Source organism: Oncorhynchus masou, chromosome 18 (assembly GCF_036934945.1).
Source record: "Oncorhynchus masou masou isolate Uvic2021 chromosome 18, UVic_Omas_1.1, whole genome shotgun sequence".
Taxonomy (NCBI): domain Eukaryota; kingdom Metazoa; phylum Chordata; class Actinopteri; order Salmoniformes; family Salmonidae; genus Oncorhynchus; species Oncorhynchus masou.
Window position 1 is genome coordinate 52,635,306 of NC_088229.1, and position 14,947 is coordinate 52,650,252.

At 42.9% G+C, this 14,947-nt stretch overlaps 1 protein-coding gene across 1 annotated transcript in view; it reads right to left on the reverse strand.

Annotated features, from left to right (window-relative positions):
* The window catches only part of svild (supervillin d), a 115,496-nt gene that overhangs the window by 70,953 nt on the left and 29,596 nt on the right, over positions 1 to 14,947 (reverse strand). Inside the window, 2 exon segments of the mRNA XM_064923657.1 lie at positions 3,720 to 3,754; positions 12,967 to 13,508. Of these exon segments, the coding sequence (XP_064779729.1) occupies positions 3,720 to 3,754; positions 12,967 to 13,331 (400 nt within the window). The 5' untranslated portion in view covers positions 13,332 to 13,508.

Consider the following 14,947-nt stretch of genomic DNA (forward strand, 5'->3'; position numbering starts at 1 on the left):
ATAACTTTGAATTGGGACTTTTGATGCGTATACAAATGTAAATCCATATGTTACATGTGGTTACGTTTTTGCTGCCTTCACTTTAATTGAAGCCATAAGGTCAGAACACAGCAGATACAAATGCGGTAATTAGAAATAACCTGATTAATTACCATTTTAAAAGCTTCCATTGTTTAGAATAGAAAATTGTAGCGTAACAGTTTAAACTGGGGAAATCAATTTCCCCTATGCTGGATGGTGGTGGTATCACCCAACACGCCCTTCCATTTCAGGATTATAGATCGTGCCAATTAGCAGCACACCGGCCACCAGCAGACAGGGAACCAGAAAAAAGCTGCAAAAACTAAAATGGTAAAACAGAAATAATCGTTAGATTTTAATGTTAGAAATCTAAATCTAAAAGAGTGCACTCACCTTACAATTAATATATGCAAAAATTAAATAAAAAAAAGTGGGATTTAAAAAAAATGAAAACCATGCATTGGTCATGAAACATTTGGTGCAAATGAATGTTAAAGTGCAAAGGAAAGGAATATTTAGCTGTGCGGCTACATGTGGCCGTCACATTGACGTAATCCAAAATCCACTCGAGTCGGCTGTTCAAAACTACTTCTGACAAGTCAGCAAAGACCCTTTACACACACACACACACACACACACACACACACACACACACGAGACAAGGAAGTTGAGCTTCACTCTAGTTATGCTCAGTGGGGGTTTTGCATTTTGACTTCAAGCCAGAAACCATTTTGAGAGTCAGAGTAGGAGTGCTGATATAGGATCAATTTTGCCTTGATCATAATAAATAAGATATACAGACATGGGGAAACTGATCCCAGATCATCGCTGCTACTCTAAGATACTGTTTGACTCAAGTCCAGCCCTCATCACTTCATCCTAGACCTTTCACAGAGATCAAAATAAACACAAAAGCCTGGAAAAGCCTTGGCAAAATGTCCACCTCTGAAGATTAGCAATTGTTCCGTAAGTGATTCCCATTCATCATGAAACAGCTTGTATCCCTCAGGGAAAGACAGGGAGCCAATTGGAAAGCGGGGATTGCTAGAGGGGCCAATGGATCCAGCAGCGCTGATGTGAATTTTACCCAGCATCTCTTGGGACGCTCCAGAATTGAGCTCTGTGGTTGGAATTCACACATTAATTCAAAACGTCACCCGGTTCTCTTATTTTCAAGGGGTTAGACTACTTTGAAGTAAGTGAAATGTACAGTACCAGTCAACAGTTTGGAGACACCTACTAATTCAAGGGTTTTTCTTTATTTGTACTATTTTATACATTGTAGAATAATAGTGAAGACAAAACTATGAAATAACACATATGGAATCATGTAGTAACCAAAATAAAGTGTTAAGTGTTAAACAAATATTTGATTTGAGATTTTTCAAAGTAGCCACCTTTTTTTCTTGACGGCTTTGCACACTATTGGCATTCTCTCAACCAGCTTCATGAGGTAGTCACCTGGAATGTATGTCAATTACCAGGTGTGCCTTGTTGTTTTCTTTCTTAACGCATTTGAGCTAATCAGTTGTGTTGTGACAAGGTAGGGGTGGTATACAGAAGATGGTCATTTACCAAATAGGGCTAAGTCCATATTATGGAAAGAACATCTCAAATAAGAAGTGACAGTCCATCATTACTTTAAGACATGAAGGTCAGTCAATCCGGAGAAGTTTCTTCAAGTGCAGTCACAAAAACCATCAAACGCTATGATGAAACTGGCTCTCATGAGGACAGCCACAGGAAAGAAAGCTTTTTACCTCTAATGAACTTATCCTCTGCAGCAGTTACCAGCCTCAGAAACGGCAGGCCAAATAAATGCTTCAGAGTTCAAGTAACAGACACATCTCAACATCAACTATTCAGAAGAGACTGCATGAAATCAGGCCTTCATGGTCGAATTGCTGCAAAGAAACCACTACTAAAAGGACATCAATAAGAAGAAGATACTTGCTTGGACCAAGAAACACGAGCAATGGATATTAGACAGCTGGAAATCTGTCCTTTGGTCTGATGAATCCAAATTTTAGATTTTCGGTTCCTGCCGCCGTGTCTTTGTGAGACACAGAGTAGGTGAACGGATGATCTCCGCATGTGTGGTTCCCACTGTGAAGCACAGAGAAGGTATGATGGTGTGGGGGTGCTTTGCTGGTGACACTGTCTGTGATTTATTTAGAATTCAAGGCACACTTAACCAGCATGGCTACCACAGCATTCTGTAGCGATACGCCAGCCCATCTGGTTTGTGCCTAGTGGGACTATTATTTGTTTTTCAACAGGACAATAACCCAAAATACACCTCCAGGCTGTGTAAGGGCTATTTGACCAAGAAGGAGAGTGGTGGAGTACTGCATCAGATGACCTGGCAGCCAACAAGCAGGCAACAAGTGCTCAGAATATGTGGGAACTCCTTCAAGACTGTTGGAAAAGCATTCCAGCTGAAGCTGCTTGAGAGAATGCCAAGTGTACAAAAATGGCATCAAGGCAAAGGGTGGCTACTTTGAAGAATCTAAAATATATTTTGTTTAACACTTTTGGTTACTACATGTTTGTTATTTCATAGTTTTGATTTCTTCACTATTATTCTACAATGTAGAAAACAGTAAAAATAAAGAAAAACCCTTGAATGAGTAGGTGTGTCCAGACTTTGGACTGGTACTGTATGTGCTGAGCCAGCATTCTTCGTAGTTCGACCAGCCTTTTCCATTTGAGAGTTAAACTCTGCCACACTTGCCAGTGGAACAGTTTCACGGATGGGGAACTCCATATTATCTATGACGGGACACCAAATCTGATCCCCCCCACTCCTCTTTATCCAATAGAAAACTCTGAAAGCAAAACAGAGGCTTTGCCAACTCTGCATATACACACTAAATTGACGAGCCCACAGAGCTTACCTTTCTCTCCTCTCTCCTTCTGAAACTTTTCGTATCATCAGTTCGCTGCCTCCTTTCTCCTCCCTTGTTTTTGTCTGCTTCTTCCTCGGCCTCTTTTGTATTTATTTCACTGCTTTGTATCACCAATGTTTAACTGAAATGGGCGGTTGCGAGTCAGGAAGCGAAGAAGTGATCCATGGTCGAACTCCACAATTTTCCCTCTCTCAAGCTCTCCGTGTCGGAACAAGCACTGGGATTGCTGCAGCATTAAAGAGCTTTTTGCCACTTTCCCTTCAGGTCCTGAACATTTCTCCGTCTCACACGCAGTCATGCACGCACACTTGATTTATACACAGTAGCACTTAAGTCACCCACAATCTCCCTCTGTTTCTCATTCATACACAAAGACAAACAGAATACCCTCTCCCTCTTACACACTCAGTCTCTCTCAAACGCGCACACACACACGGACGCAAGCACAAGCAATGCACACACGGCCTCACCCTGTGCCACCACTGCTGCTTTTGATGCTAAACATGAACCCCTGAGGTAGGATGGCCAGTTTTCAAACATTGCCTGAACTGAAAAGGCTCTGGGCCGAAATAACCCCTTTTCATTCTGCCCCGAAGCGCGACATTAGCCCTATTAATGCCCTCTCATCCCGACAGCTATAGCACCTGTGTATCTGTTTAATGTACTGTGCACGCTGTAGCCTCCTTTCTTTAACATTGAAATGTATAGAGAGTACAAAGGAGGTGGAAAGAAAAAACCTCCTTCCTTGTACAATGGTGCCTTTGAGGCCTGTAAAAGCAGAGTTCTTACCTTCTGGCTCCTCGGCGTCCCCAGCTTCCAAAAGGCTGTTAAAAGAGAGAAAAAGAGCGAGAGAAGACAAATGAGGTCACACACTGAGATATGTGGCAAGGGGACAAATGATGACATGGTTTCACCTGCTAACACACAGGCATGCCAGGGTTTCCATCAGCCAGCTTTTTTCCCCCTTTTTGTGGAATAGTTTCATAGCAATAATGTTTTTGTTTCTCAAAATCTAGAAGTTAAAATTCAACTAAATGTGAGATAACCAGCCTCAAAATCGTCAGCGAATGGACTCTCCAAGGTGTTCAGTAGGGATGCTGGTCCATGTTGACTCCAATGTTTCCCACAGTTGTGTCAAGTTGGCTGGATGTCCTTTGGGTGGTGGACCATTCTTGATAAACATGGGAAAATGTTGAGCGTGAAAAACTCAGCAGCGTTGCAGTTATTGACACAAACCAGTGCATCTGGCACCTACTACCATAGCCCTTTCCAAGGCACTTAAATCTCATCTTGCCCATTCACTCTCTGGATGGCACACATGCACAATCCATGTCTCAGAGCTTAAAAATCCTCCTTTAACCAGTCTCCTCCCCTTCATTTACACTTGATTGAAGTGACATCAGTAAGGGATCATGGCTTTCGCCTGGATTCACCTGGTCAGTCTATGTCATGGAAAGAGCAGCAGGTGTCCTTAATGATTTGTACACTCAGTGTATGTAAATGGTGAATAAAACAATGAATGTGCAAGAATTGGCGAGAGAGAGCTGAGCCTAAATCCTTGCCACACACCCCTCCCCTTCTTGTCTCAACATTCTAAATTATACCCAAGACATTATCTTCACACATATTTAAGATGCTTTTCACTGACAGCCGCAACTCAAATAAGCTAGGCCTATTGCCGCGCGCTGCCCAAATTGCAGCCTTCCCAAATAGACATAGGCCTATGAGCTTGTGATATGAAACAATACACAGCTATTTATTTTTTTAAAGAAGCTAATGACCCTGATTCCTCTGTGGCTAAGTCATGCATTCTGGTGAAGTATTTTGAATTACTTGACTCATTTCTGTACAGACAGGAGGAATTATTTAACTATGGCACCCAAATAATAAATGTATTTCCCTATTAGACCCATCGTTTTTCCATTTCTCTCCTGTTCTATTGGCTTCCATCTCAACTTTCTTGTCCAGATGCCAAAGGGGCAATCCTTGTCATATTAGCAACCCATGCTAGTTGTTTCATCTTTGGATTCCCCCTTTTTCTAGGTTTCTAACAGAGATGTTCATATCGGTCACATATGGAACCGCTAGCATGTGCACTGTTTAGAATGGTGCTTTCCCCACTAATTGCATTTTGGCAAATGTTTGAAAATGAAGTTTTATTGGCTGCTTCATTAAATTAGTTGCATGTTCTGTTAAGATGAATTACCACAATCTAAATGTGATTTCAGTCATTCTGAGCACTGTGGGTGGATGCTGGGGGTGTCACAGGCTAAAAAATCTTGGTCGACCAAAAGTTGCCAGAGATCGACATAACTACAAAAAAAGAAGAAAAAAAAAAAAACGGAACCTGACCCAACTAGCCTCCTCCTGTCGGCTTTTGCAGATTCTGCCATTACTCTCCTGAAGTGTGCGGTAATAGGTTACACGAGGAATCGGCAACATTTCTCATGTGGAATGCCACTTTATCTGATCATTTCTACCGATCTGCGTGCCAGTTATGGTTTTCATGTGCAAATTTTCATTTCATTTAAATGTTTAATAAGGTCTTTATATCTCAAAATAATTACTAATAGTTGACTAATTGGGGTCAGCCCTAGTGAACGCCCTAATGGATTATGCACCCAATGCATATGGGTCTGATAAATGGTGGTAAATTGAAGTCTTACCAGTCACATTGTCTGGCACCATATTTTCCTAATTGAAACCCTGAGGCACGTACAGGTACAGGCACACACAATGGATCACATAAGGTCATAAAGACATTGATAACTCTCCCAAAATCACAAGGTTTTTCCAGCAATCCCGGTTGGAGGGCTCCCGCAATCATGAAGGAATAAGCATGGAAGGTAATCCTCCAACCGGAATTTTGCAAGCCTACATCCACGCGAGATCATAAATCAGAGAACTGTTAGAAGGCTACTTACCGTCGCCTCAAGTTTCAATTCAACATTAATACACAGATGTTAGAAAGACTGCTCACATTGTGTATCCATGCACACCTAAAGCCACATCACAAGCCATAATAACAGCGAAGCTGAACTATTTGAAGACAGATGTTCATCTATAAGTAATGGCCTTTAAATATGAATGGAAAGCAGCTGATGTGGGGACGGATGATGATGTAACAAGGAAGGAGCTGATTTTAACACAAAAAGAGCCTGGAGGGGAAAGCTGGGTAATGGGGAAAAGGGCACAGTGGAATAGAGGGTGATGCTGAACCACAAAACAGTACACTGCAACAACAACTAGGCTGGTATCTAAGTAAATTGACCACAGCAAGGATAGCTTTTTTCACTAAAACTAACTGATTTAGCAACTGGTTGCATGCCCTTGCACACAAACACACAGCTATGCGTCTCTACACTTGTGCTCGGTACAGTGAGCATCAAGCTAACGTTGTCTATTAGGGACTAGTGGCTCTTCCTTGAACCCTACCATTGACTCGCTGTGACATCGCTGGCGGTCACCTGCTGCGTCTGAAAACGACCGCTAGCCATGCGGCTCCCTTCAGACACCCCCCTTAGCAACCGGAGGGGTCGGCGACGCGCGGTTGACCCCGCCCCTGGCTTGACTGGCGGGTGAAGGGGAGGGGCCACGACATGCAGCGTGTCCATGCTAGAGTCCAAACAGAGAAGAACAAGAAGAAAAGGGAGAAGAAAAAAATAAAGAATGACGGAGAATGAAAGATGAGGGGAAGTAGGAAAAAAATGTGAAGAAAAACAGACAGCCAGAGTGAACCAAAGAAGTCATAAATCAAACACTTATTTCAGTGTTTCCACAACTCTGGTCCTCAAGTAACCCCAACAGCAGGCAGGTGTGCTTGTCCAGGGATACAAACAAAATGTGTGCTGTCGGGGCTACATAAACACTTGTCTCTAAGGATCACGCAGAGATTGTGATGCTCTCAGCTACCAGACAGACACCATCTTCGATAACCATCACAAAGCCTGACTGATAATTGTGTTAGTATTAAAAGGGCCTAGTGCATGGCTCTCCAACCCTGTTCCTGGAGAACGTACAAGACGGTAGCTCTCCAGGAACAGGGTTGGAGAGCCCTGGCCTAGTGAATGAAAAGGGGAGGGGGGCGTCTTTAGATAACGAAATGGAATGCAAATTGGATAATGTTCAATAATTCATTATTGCCCTGAACATGCATGAAAGGTCAATTTTATTCCAGCTGGGTTTGGGGGGGGGGGGGGTCAATGGACAATACTACTGAGCCTGTATTCAAAAGTATTCTCAAGATTAGTAAAATCAGGCCCTCCCTGTTCATTATAATCTGAAAGGCAAAATTGATTCAGCAACACAAACCCTGTGAAAATGGGCCCAGATCTTTGAGGTTACTCGATCCTCTTCTTCCACTGCTTCAGGAAGTCCCAAAGAGGTGACCTGCCAGCTACTTTGCGGATAGTTTTGTCTTGTCAACATATTAGGCCTACAGACATAAATAATGTCATACTTGGGATGTGCATCTTTCCATTTCAAGACCATTCAATAGGCATCTAGATACATGAGCTCCGATAAGATACAGGAACGATACGTTTTAGTTTGAAAAGATTTGGTGATAACATGTTGCATAAACACATTCATTTTACATTATAAATTCAAATCTGCTGAGCCTCTGAGTTTTCACAAAGAGTTTCAGTATATATATATATATATACATATATACATATATACATATATACATATATACACACACACACTGTGCAGGTACCGGAGCTGAGCCATAAGGGAAACTAGGCATCTACCATCCCACTAACCACTAGATTATGGGGTAAAAATGTATCCTGTTTCCTATCCCCCCACTTTGGTTCTGAAATCGTCATCACCCACTTATCATGTTTAAGCTAGTAAATGTACCAATATGTATTGTTAACGAATTAGCTATGACATAGCCAAGTAATATTTATAGCACAACTTTGGATTTCATCCCCCCACCCACATCTCAAAATCGAATGGTTTTGACCCTTCGGAAGTTTAGGGAGTTTCTTCTCTCCACCCGCTTTGGCCATGCAGTGCTCCGTCAAGGTAATTGTGGTCCTTGTTATGAAATTTGTCAACTAAAAATGACCATATATACACTTATAGTTTAACACAAAACTACAAAAACTATTGCTGGTGAACATGAAAAACCAAATCTATCGTAAGCCCCATTCAGCATGTAGCCTACTGTATAGCCAGATGAGAGTTGCGTCTCCGGTAGCTTATTTTAAGTCCAGTTAAACACAATTTTCAACAGAGCATCAGTGAATCCTTACATCCCTATTAACTACTATTGAAAAATAACACTTAACTGGAGGTAGGGCTGGGCGATATGGCCAAAATATCATATCACGATATTTCACATTTTTGACGGTATTTTATGTTTTGAATAATAAAAGTTCTAAATATGCCTCATGAGTAGTGCATGACCCTAAGGTGGCAACTAATATATTCTAAGCGGTTTAAAAAAATGGGGCTCCCTCTCTTCTGATTGAACAGTACAAAACAATCAAACTTCAACCAAATATTATTCAGCATTCCATTTCTGCATTTCCTTCACAAATTAGTTATTTCCAGTGTACCACATTTGTTTGGTCTTTGTATGCCTGTATTTTGTGGAAAAAGTCACATTTCCTTAATCTGAATAATTATTCTCTATGACCAATTATTTTCAATGGATTCATAGGCAGATTTTATTTTTGCCATAAGGGGCATTGTGCCGATTTCTAGGGTGCTTTTGGCAACAGTGCAGCCTCACAGGCAATATTAATGGCAAAAAAAGTATGTATTTGCACGCCTGAAGCTCTTACAAGAAAATTGGCAGTTCTCAACTGTTAGCAGTCTTTTACTGGCAGTAAGAATGTTTGATTGCCATCATTTTGAATGTCATCATACAGTTCGGCCTATTATTACATTTATGTTATATTTAACAAACAAAACATTGAAATAGCGTTATGTAAGGTAAAGTAAAAATCCAAACCTGTCCATGCATAAATAAAGTAAAATACGGTTTACCGCCAAGCCTGGAGGCCAGTGTCTTTGGTTAATCTGGAATTGAATCACTCCCAACACCACAATAACTGGTGTTTACTACAAGCACTGCATGGGCTTACATAGCACAAAACAACACTTGGCCGAGGAAGAGAGGTTTGACCACCCACCCCACTAGGCTATACCAGACAACAACAACAAAAATATTGGTAGACAGAGTCATCTGTTCTTTCGACCAATCGATTGGTAAAAAATGTAAACATGTATTTTTCCTTATATAGACACAACCTGTTTGAATAAAGTCAACTATATGTAGGCTACTGAGCTTGTCTGATGCTTTAAGCACTGCAAATAAAAATGACGACACAGAAATGACTAAAGAGGGAGCCAAAGATCAATATAGCCTAACCAGTAAAAGAAAAAAACCTGTTCCCGATCTCCACCTCCCGCAAACATTGTAGCCCGCAGGTGGAAAATATGCTTATAAAAATAAATATCCTATAAATCACAGCAAAGAAACTGAAACATTGTATCAACTATTAACTTGGTTCAGACTCGTGCTAGCAGACTTGCAACATTGTATTAAAAATTCAGGGCACTCAGAGTTTCACACCGCAGTGAGCTCCTGACAGACAGTCACAGCTGTAGGCTATTTGCACAAGGGATAAGTAAATCAGGTATTTTTTGACGTCAGAGCATGATTTTTTCCCCCCTTTCATTCCGAGCGGTTATCTAAAGGGAGAGAGATGGAAATATTTTTCACATAGGCTACACTGAGGAACGATTGTCAATCTCAATAGATTTTTTAAAAATAAAAAAGTATTTTCTTGATATTTGAGACAAAGAAAAAAGCTCCACAGTGATGGTGAGTTAAGACAATCAGAAATAGTATCAGATCCCCAAATGGGCACATTTATAAGTCTACATTCGCACGCAGGCCAGGTAGCCTAGGCCTACTCCTATGTGTAAATCAGGTACGTGGCATTACTCAAGATTGACAGGAGTGCGCCAAACAAAAGACAATTAATAAATTGACAACTGGTAAATGGAATGAAATCAACCAAAACTCTCTCACAACTGTATCCTAGGTTGTGCGCTCCGCAAACAACATGTCCACTCCTACAAAGACAACGGTAAGACTGTAATAATAATATATTGAAGGCATTAACAGAAATGACCATAACCAAACAATCATTATAGATTAGAAATTATGGGAATTAAGGGTAGGCTAAATGTACTACTGGTGATACTAGTGTACCATCCCCGCCACAGTCAGAGGGTTCAGTGAATGTGTGCAAACCAGCCTGACCCTAACATCTGAGCATACCTGAACAACAAAAACATACCTGCCTTACTTAACACCCGCAAACAAAAACAACAATGTTACGGTGTCGCACTGGAATATGTTCCGGAATTCTTCCAATGGCATTGAGTACACCACATCAGTCACTGGCTTTAACAACAAGTGCATTGAGGACGTTGTCCCCAAAGTGACTGTACGTACATACCCCAACCAAAAGCCATGGATTACAGGCAACATTAGCACTGAGCTAAATGGTAGAGCTGCCGCTTTCAAGGAGCGGGACTCTAACCCAGATGCTTATAAGAAATCCAACTATGCCCTCAAACGAAACATCAAACAGGCAAAGCTTCAACACAGGACTAAGATCGAATCATAATACACTGGCTCCGACACTCATCTGATGTGTCAGGGAATGCAAACTATTACAGACTACAAAAAGGGAAGCACAGCCGAGAGCTGCCCAGCTGCCCAATTTGCATACCGCACCAACAGATCCACAGATGATATAATCTCTATTGCACTACACACTCCCCTTTTACACCTGGACAAAAGGAACACCTATGTGAAAACAAATTCATTGAATACAGCTCAGCATTCAACACCATAGTGCCCTCAAAACTCATCACTAAGCGACAGGATCCTTGACTTCCTGACGGGCTGCCCCCAGGTGGTAAGGGTAGGTAACAACACATCTGCCATGCTGATCCTCAACAGAGGTGCCCCTCAGGAGTGCATGCTCAGTCCCCTCCTGCACTCCCTGTTCACACATGTCTGCACGGCAAGGCACGACTCAGACACCATCATCAAGTTTGCCGATGATCACCGACATCGATGAGACAGCCTATAGGGAGGAGGTCAGAGACCTGACCATGTGGGGCAAGGACAACAACCTCTCCTTCAACGTGATCAAGACAAAGGAGATGATCGTAGACTACAGGAAAAGGAGAACCGAGCACGCCCCTATTCTCGTCGACGGGGCTGTAGTGGAGCAGGTTGAGAGCTTCAAGTTCCACATCACCAACAAACTAGCATGGTCCAAGCACACTAAGACACCAGGCGGTGTCAGAGGAAGGCCCTAAAAATTGTCAGACTCCAGCCACTCTTGTCATAGACTGTGATCTGCTACCGCACGGCAAGCAGTACTGGAGCGCCAAGTCTAGGTCCAAGAGGCTTCTCAACAGCTTCTACCTCCAAACCATAAGACTCCTGAACAGCTGATCGAATGGCAACTCAGACTGTTTGCATTGCACCCCCTCTTCTACGCTGCTGCTACTCTCTGTTATTATCTATGCAGTCACTTTAACTCTACCTACATGTACATATTGCCCCCGCACATTAACTCTGTACCGGTACACCCTGTATATAACCCCGCTATTGTTATTTTACTGCTGCTCTTTAATTATGTTATTCTTAGCTCTTACTATTTTTTGGGGGGTGGGGGAGGGGGGGAGAATTTCTTGAAACTGCAATGTTGGTTAAGGGCTTGAAAGTAAGCATTTCACTGTAGTATTCGGCACGTGACAAGTAAAATTTGATTTGCTTCAACAGCATGGGCCACAAAGAGACTTGGAGATTAGGTCAGAATGTGCTCTAAGACTTTTAAGCGACCCGCAAGCGCGACAACACCCTCAAGCTTAATATCTCCGCATAACTACACTTTGACTGCATGTGAAGAAACATGTAAAATGCCACAGGTCTTCCCGGAGGGCATTGCAACATAATACAATGAGTGCATGCCTTTCCTAATCAACATGTAGTAAGGAGACGATAAGATCTGACGAGCAGTCAGTCAGACTTATCTAGTTCAATAAGGAGGGGGCTGGAAGCTTTGGCACAAACTATGGTGCATGTTCTAACTCATTCAAATTCAACCCCGTACTCTCACTCATTCTCTCCTCTTTCAGTCTGTCCATCTCCCCCTCCTCTGCTAAACTCATCCCCTCAAGCTGCTTGTCAGGAGCCAACAGGCTTATGCACACTAGGCAGAATATTTGGGATGATTACAGGGAAAAGATCCCAAATGGAGGAAATGACATGTTTTGCTTCATCCATGTGCAGACATCGAGGACAATGTTGGCAGCGAATGAGTTTTGCTCCCAAATCTCCACTCCCTACGTAGCATTTCCAGGTTTTTTATTCTCGAAAAGGTGAAAACACTCCCATTCCGATGAATAGCTGTAAATTGAACCATAACAAGAAGCTAAGATGTCATAACATGCAGCAAAACATGTCTCAGCAAAAGCATTTGGCATATGTGCCATTTCCCAACTGACTGAATTTGTCCATCTCTGGACATTCCAGAATGGTTCCCTCCAAAAAGGAGTGATATTTTTATCTTTTTTTTTCTTTTATTTAACTAGGCAAGTCAGTTAATTAAGAACAAATTCTTATTTTCAATGACGGCCTAGGAACAGTGGGTTAACTGTCTGTTCAGGGGCAGAACGACAGATTTGTACCTTGTCAGCTCGGGGATTCGAACTTGCAACCTTTCGGTTACTAGTCCAACGCTCTAACCACTAGGCTACGCTGGATAGGTTAGCAGCATGACTAACCTATCCTGATCTCTTATAAGGAGGGGTGTATGGTGATGAACCACTGACATTGGCAGCTTTCCCCTTAGATTAGTCTCCAGACAGGGTGCCCCAAAGGCCCCTATAGCAACGTCCAACCCTCTGGCAGAACAACTGTCAATTGAAACCAGGCGGGTGGAGGCTGCAAAGGAGCCAGGAGTGGACAAGGGGAATTGACTGGACTCACCTGTGATTAGAGTTAAGCCTCTTGGTGGCAGCAGGCTTTGAGGGGGCAGCTGTATCCAGTTGGGCCTCCTCATCCCAGCCGGTCTCCTGGGAGGACTCGCTGTCAACAGACTCTTCGCGGTCTTCCATCCTACTCCTGGAGGCCCGGCCAGATAACGTCTGCTCGGTCTTGGAGCTTCTGTCCTCCGGCTTCTCTTTCTCAGAAGTCTCACCAGCTTTCCTTTCCCTCCTGGTGTATTTAGAGCTGACTTCCTCAGTGTTTCCGTAACGCTCCGCCAGCTCTCTCCTCCTCTCGGCTTTGTAGCGGGCGATGCGCTCAGCCTTGGTCTCCAAGGCAGAGTTCTGGATGGTGTCTAAGGCATCCATTTTGTTGTGCCTCCTTTTAGTCCTCTCGCTTCACTCAATATCCGGGGGTTTGAGGAGCCTCCTCTCCACTGGACACCAGGAGTCACAAGAGGAGTCACAAGAGTTGTTCAGATGTTGATGATTTTGCAGTTGGTCTCCCCTCGAAGGATGATGGACCACGTCATTAAAATCATCTCACTGTTGAAACAAATCAAGAAAGACAACGTTTGTATTGCAACAAGCGAAAAGGCTATGTGAGACTTCCAAACACTTAACAAAATCACCAGGACTGGGCCATTAAGATATATACAGTCTCTGCTGGGTGCAATGGGAACTGGATGTAACTGCCTGGATAAACAAGAGCCCAACCCTGCCTAGCTCAACCCCAGCTAATGAACCCCCGGTGAGAGTGAAGTCAGCCAACTCAGCTCAAAGACAATACAGGCCCCACAGCAGACTGCCGCACCGAGACTCTCACATAACCTCTCAAGGATATTTAATCCCCTCACAGAGGAAAAGGGAGAGGGAAAGAGAATCAGAAAAAGAGTGGGAAAACAGCCATCCAACAGAATTTCTCAACCTACAGTTTCTCAACATTCAGTTAACTGGAGGCAAATATCCTTGCTTAATCTGGACTTGAATGGCATCCAACTCTACAAATCATTCCATGTTTACTACGGCAAGCACTGCACAGGCTTACAAAAACAGCAAAAGCCACTTGGCTTAAGAGACGTTCCACAATTACGGACGCAAATAAACTCACACCAGTAAAAATTCACACAACCAAGTGAACCATCGGCATGCCCAGAACACTATACACAAAGCACAAAAACACCCCAGGAGCTGGAGAGAAAGTAATGGGTATGTGGAGGTATGTTTATATAAGTGGGGGCAGGGACTGGGGGTTAACGTAACGCTCTGGGATCCCTACAGTAAAGGGGCAAGGGGTAATTTAGCACATCTGGGATTGCACATTCAATAGCGCTTAGTCAGGAGGGGGGGGGGGGGGGTAATAGAGAGAGGGGGAGAGTAGAGAGGCATAGACTCTACAGGAGAGAAGAAAGAGGGGGGAAGAAAGTGTGGGGGTAGGGTTGTGCAAGAGGGGAAGGGGGAGTCAGAAGAAAGTAGGTGGGATGAGAGAGGAGAAGAGAAAGGGAGAGGGGTTGCAGAAGGGAGAAGGTAGTGGATGGAAGGGGGAGAACAGGAGAGGTGGGTGTCAGACTGTAGAATATTGGAAAATCGATAGTTACATATTGGGATATTATTTTTGACAATATACCGTATTGCCAATATCACAATATCATTTTTGCACTAGTTGCTGTAACCGCACCAAAACTCTAGAATTTTTCCTTCATAGCTCATTCTCAGTCTTCTTTTTAAATAGAGTCCATTTGTTCTCAGAACTTTTATTTCCAAGACTGATCAAAACTTGTTTTTCATGGCTCTCTTGTCCCTCTGCAGCAGACATACTGTATGTTGAGCAACATATTTGGAACATCGAATCACAATACATATATAGAATAATGAGTATCATGACAATCGCAATACATATCGTATCGTCACCTAGGTACCGTGATAATATCATACCGCGAGGTCCCTGGCAATTCCCTGCACTACTAGAGTAAATTAGCTCAGTC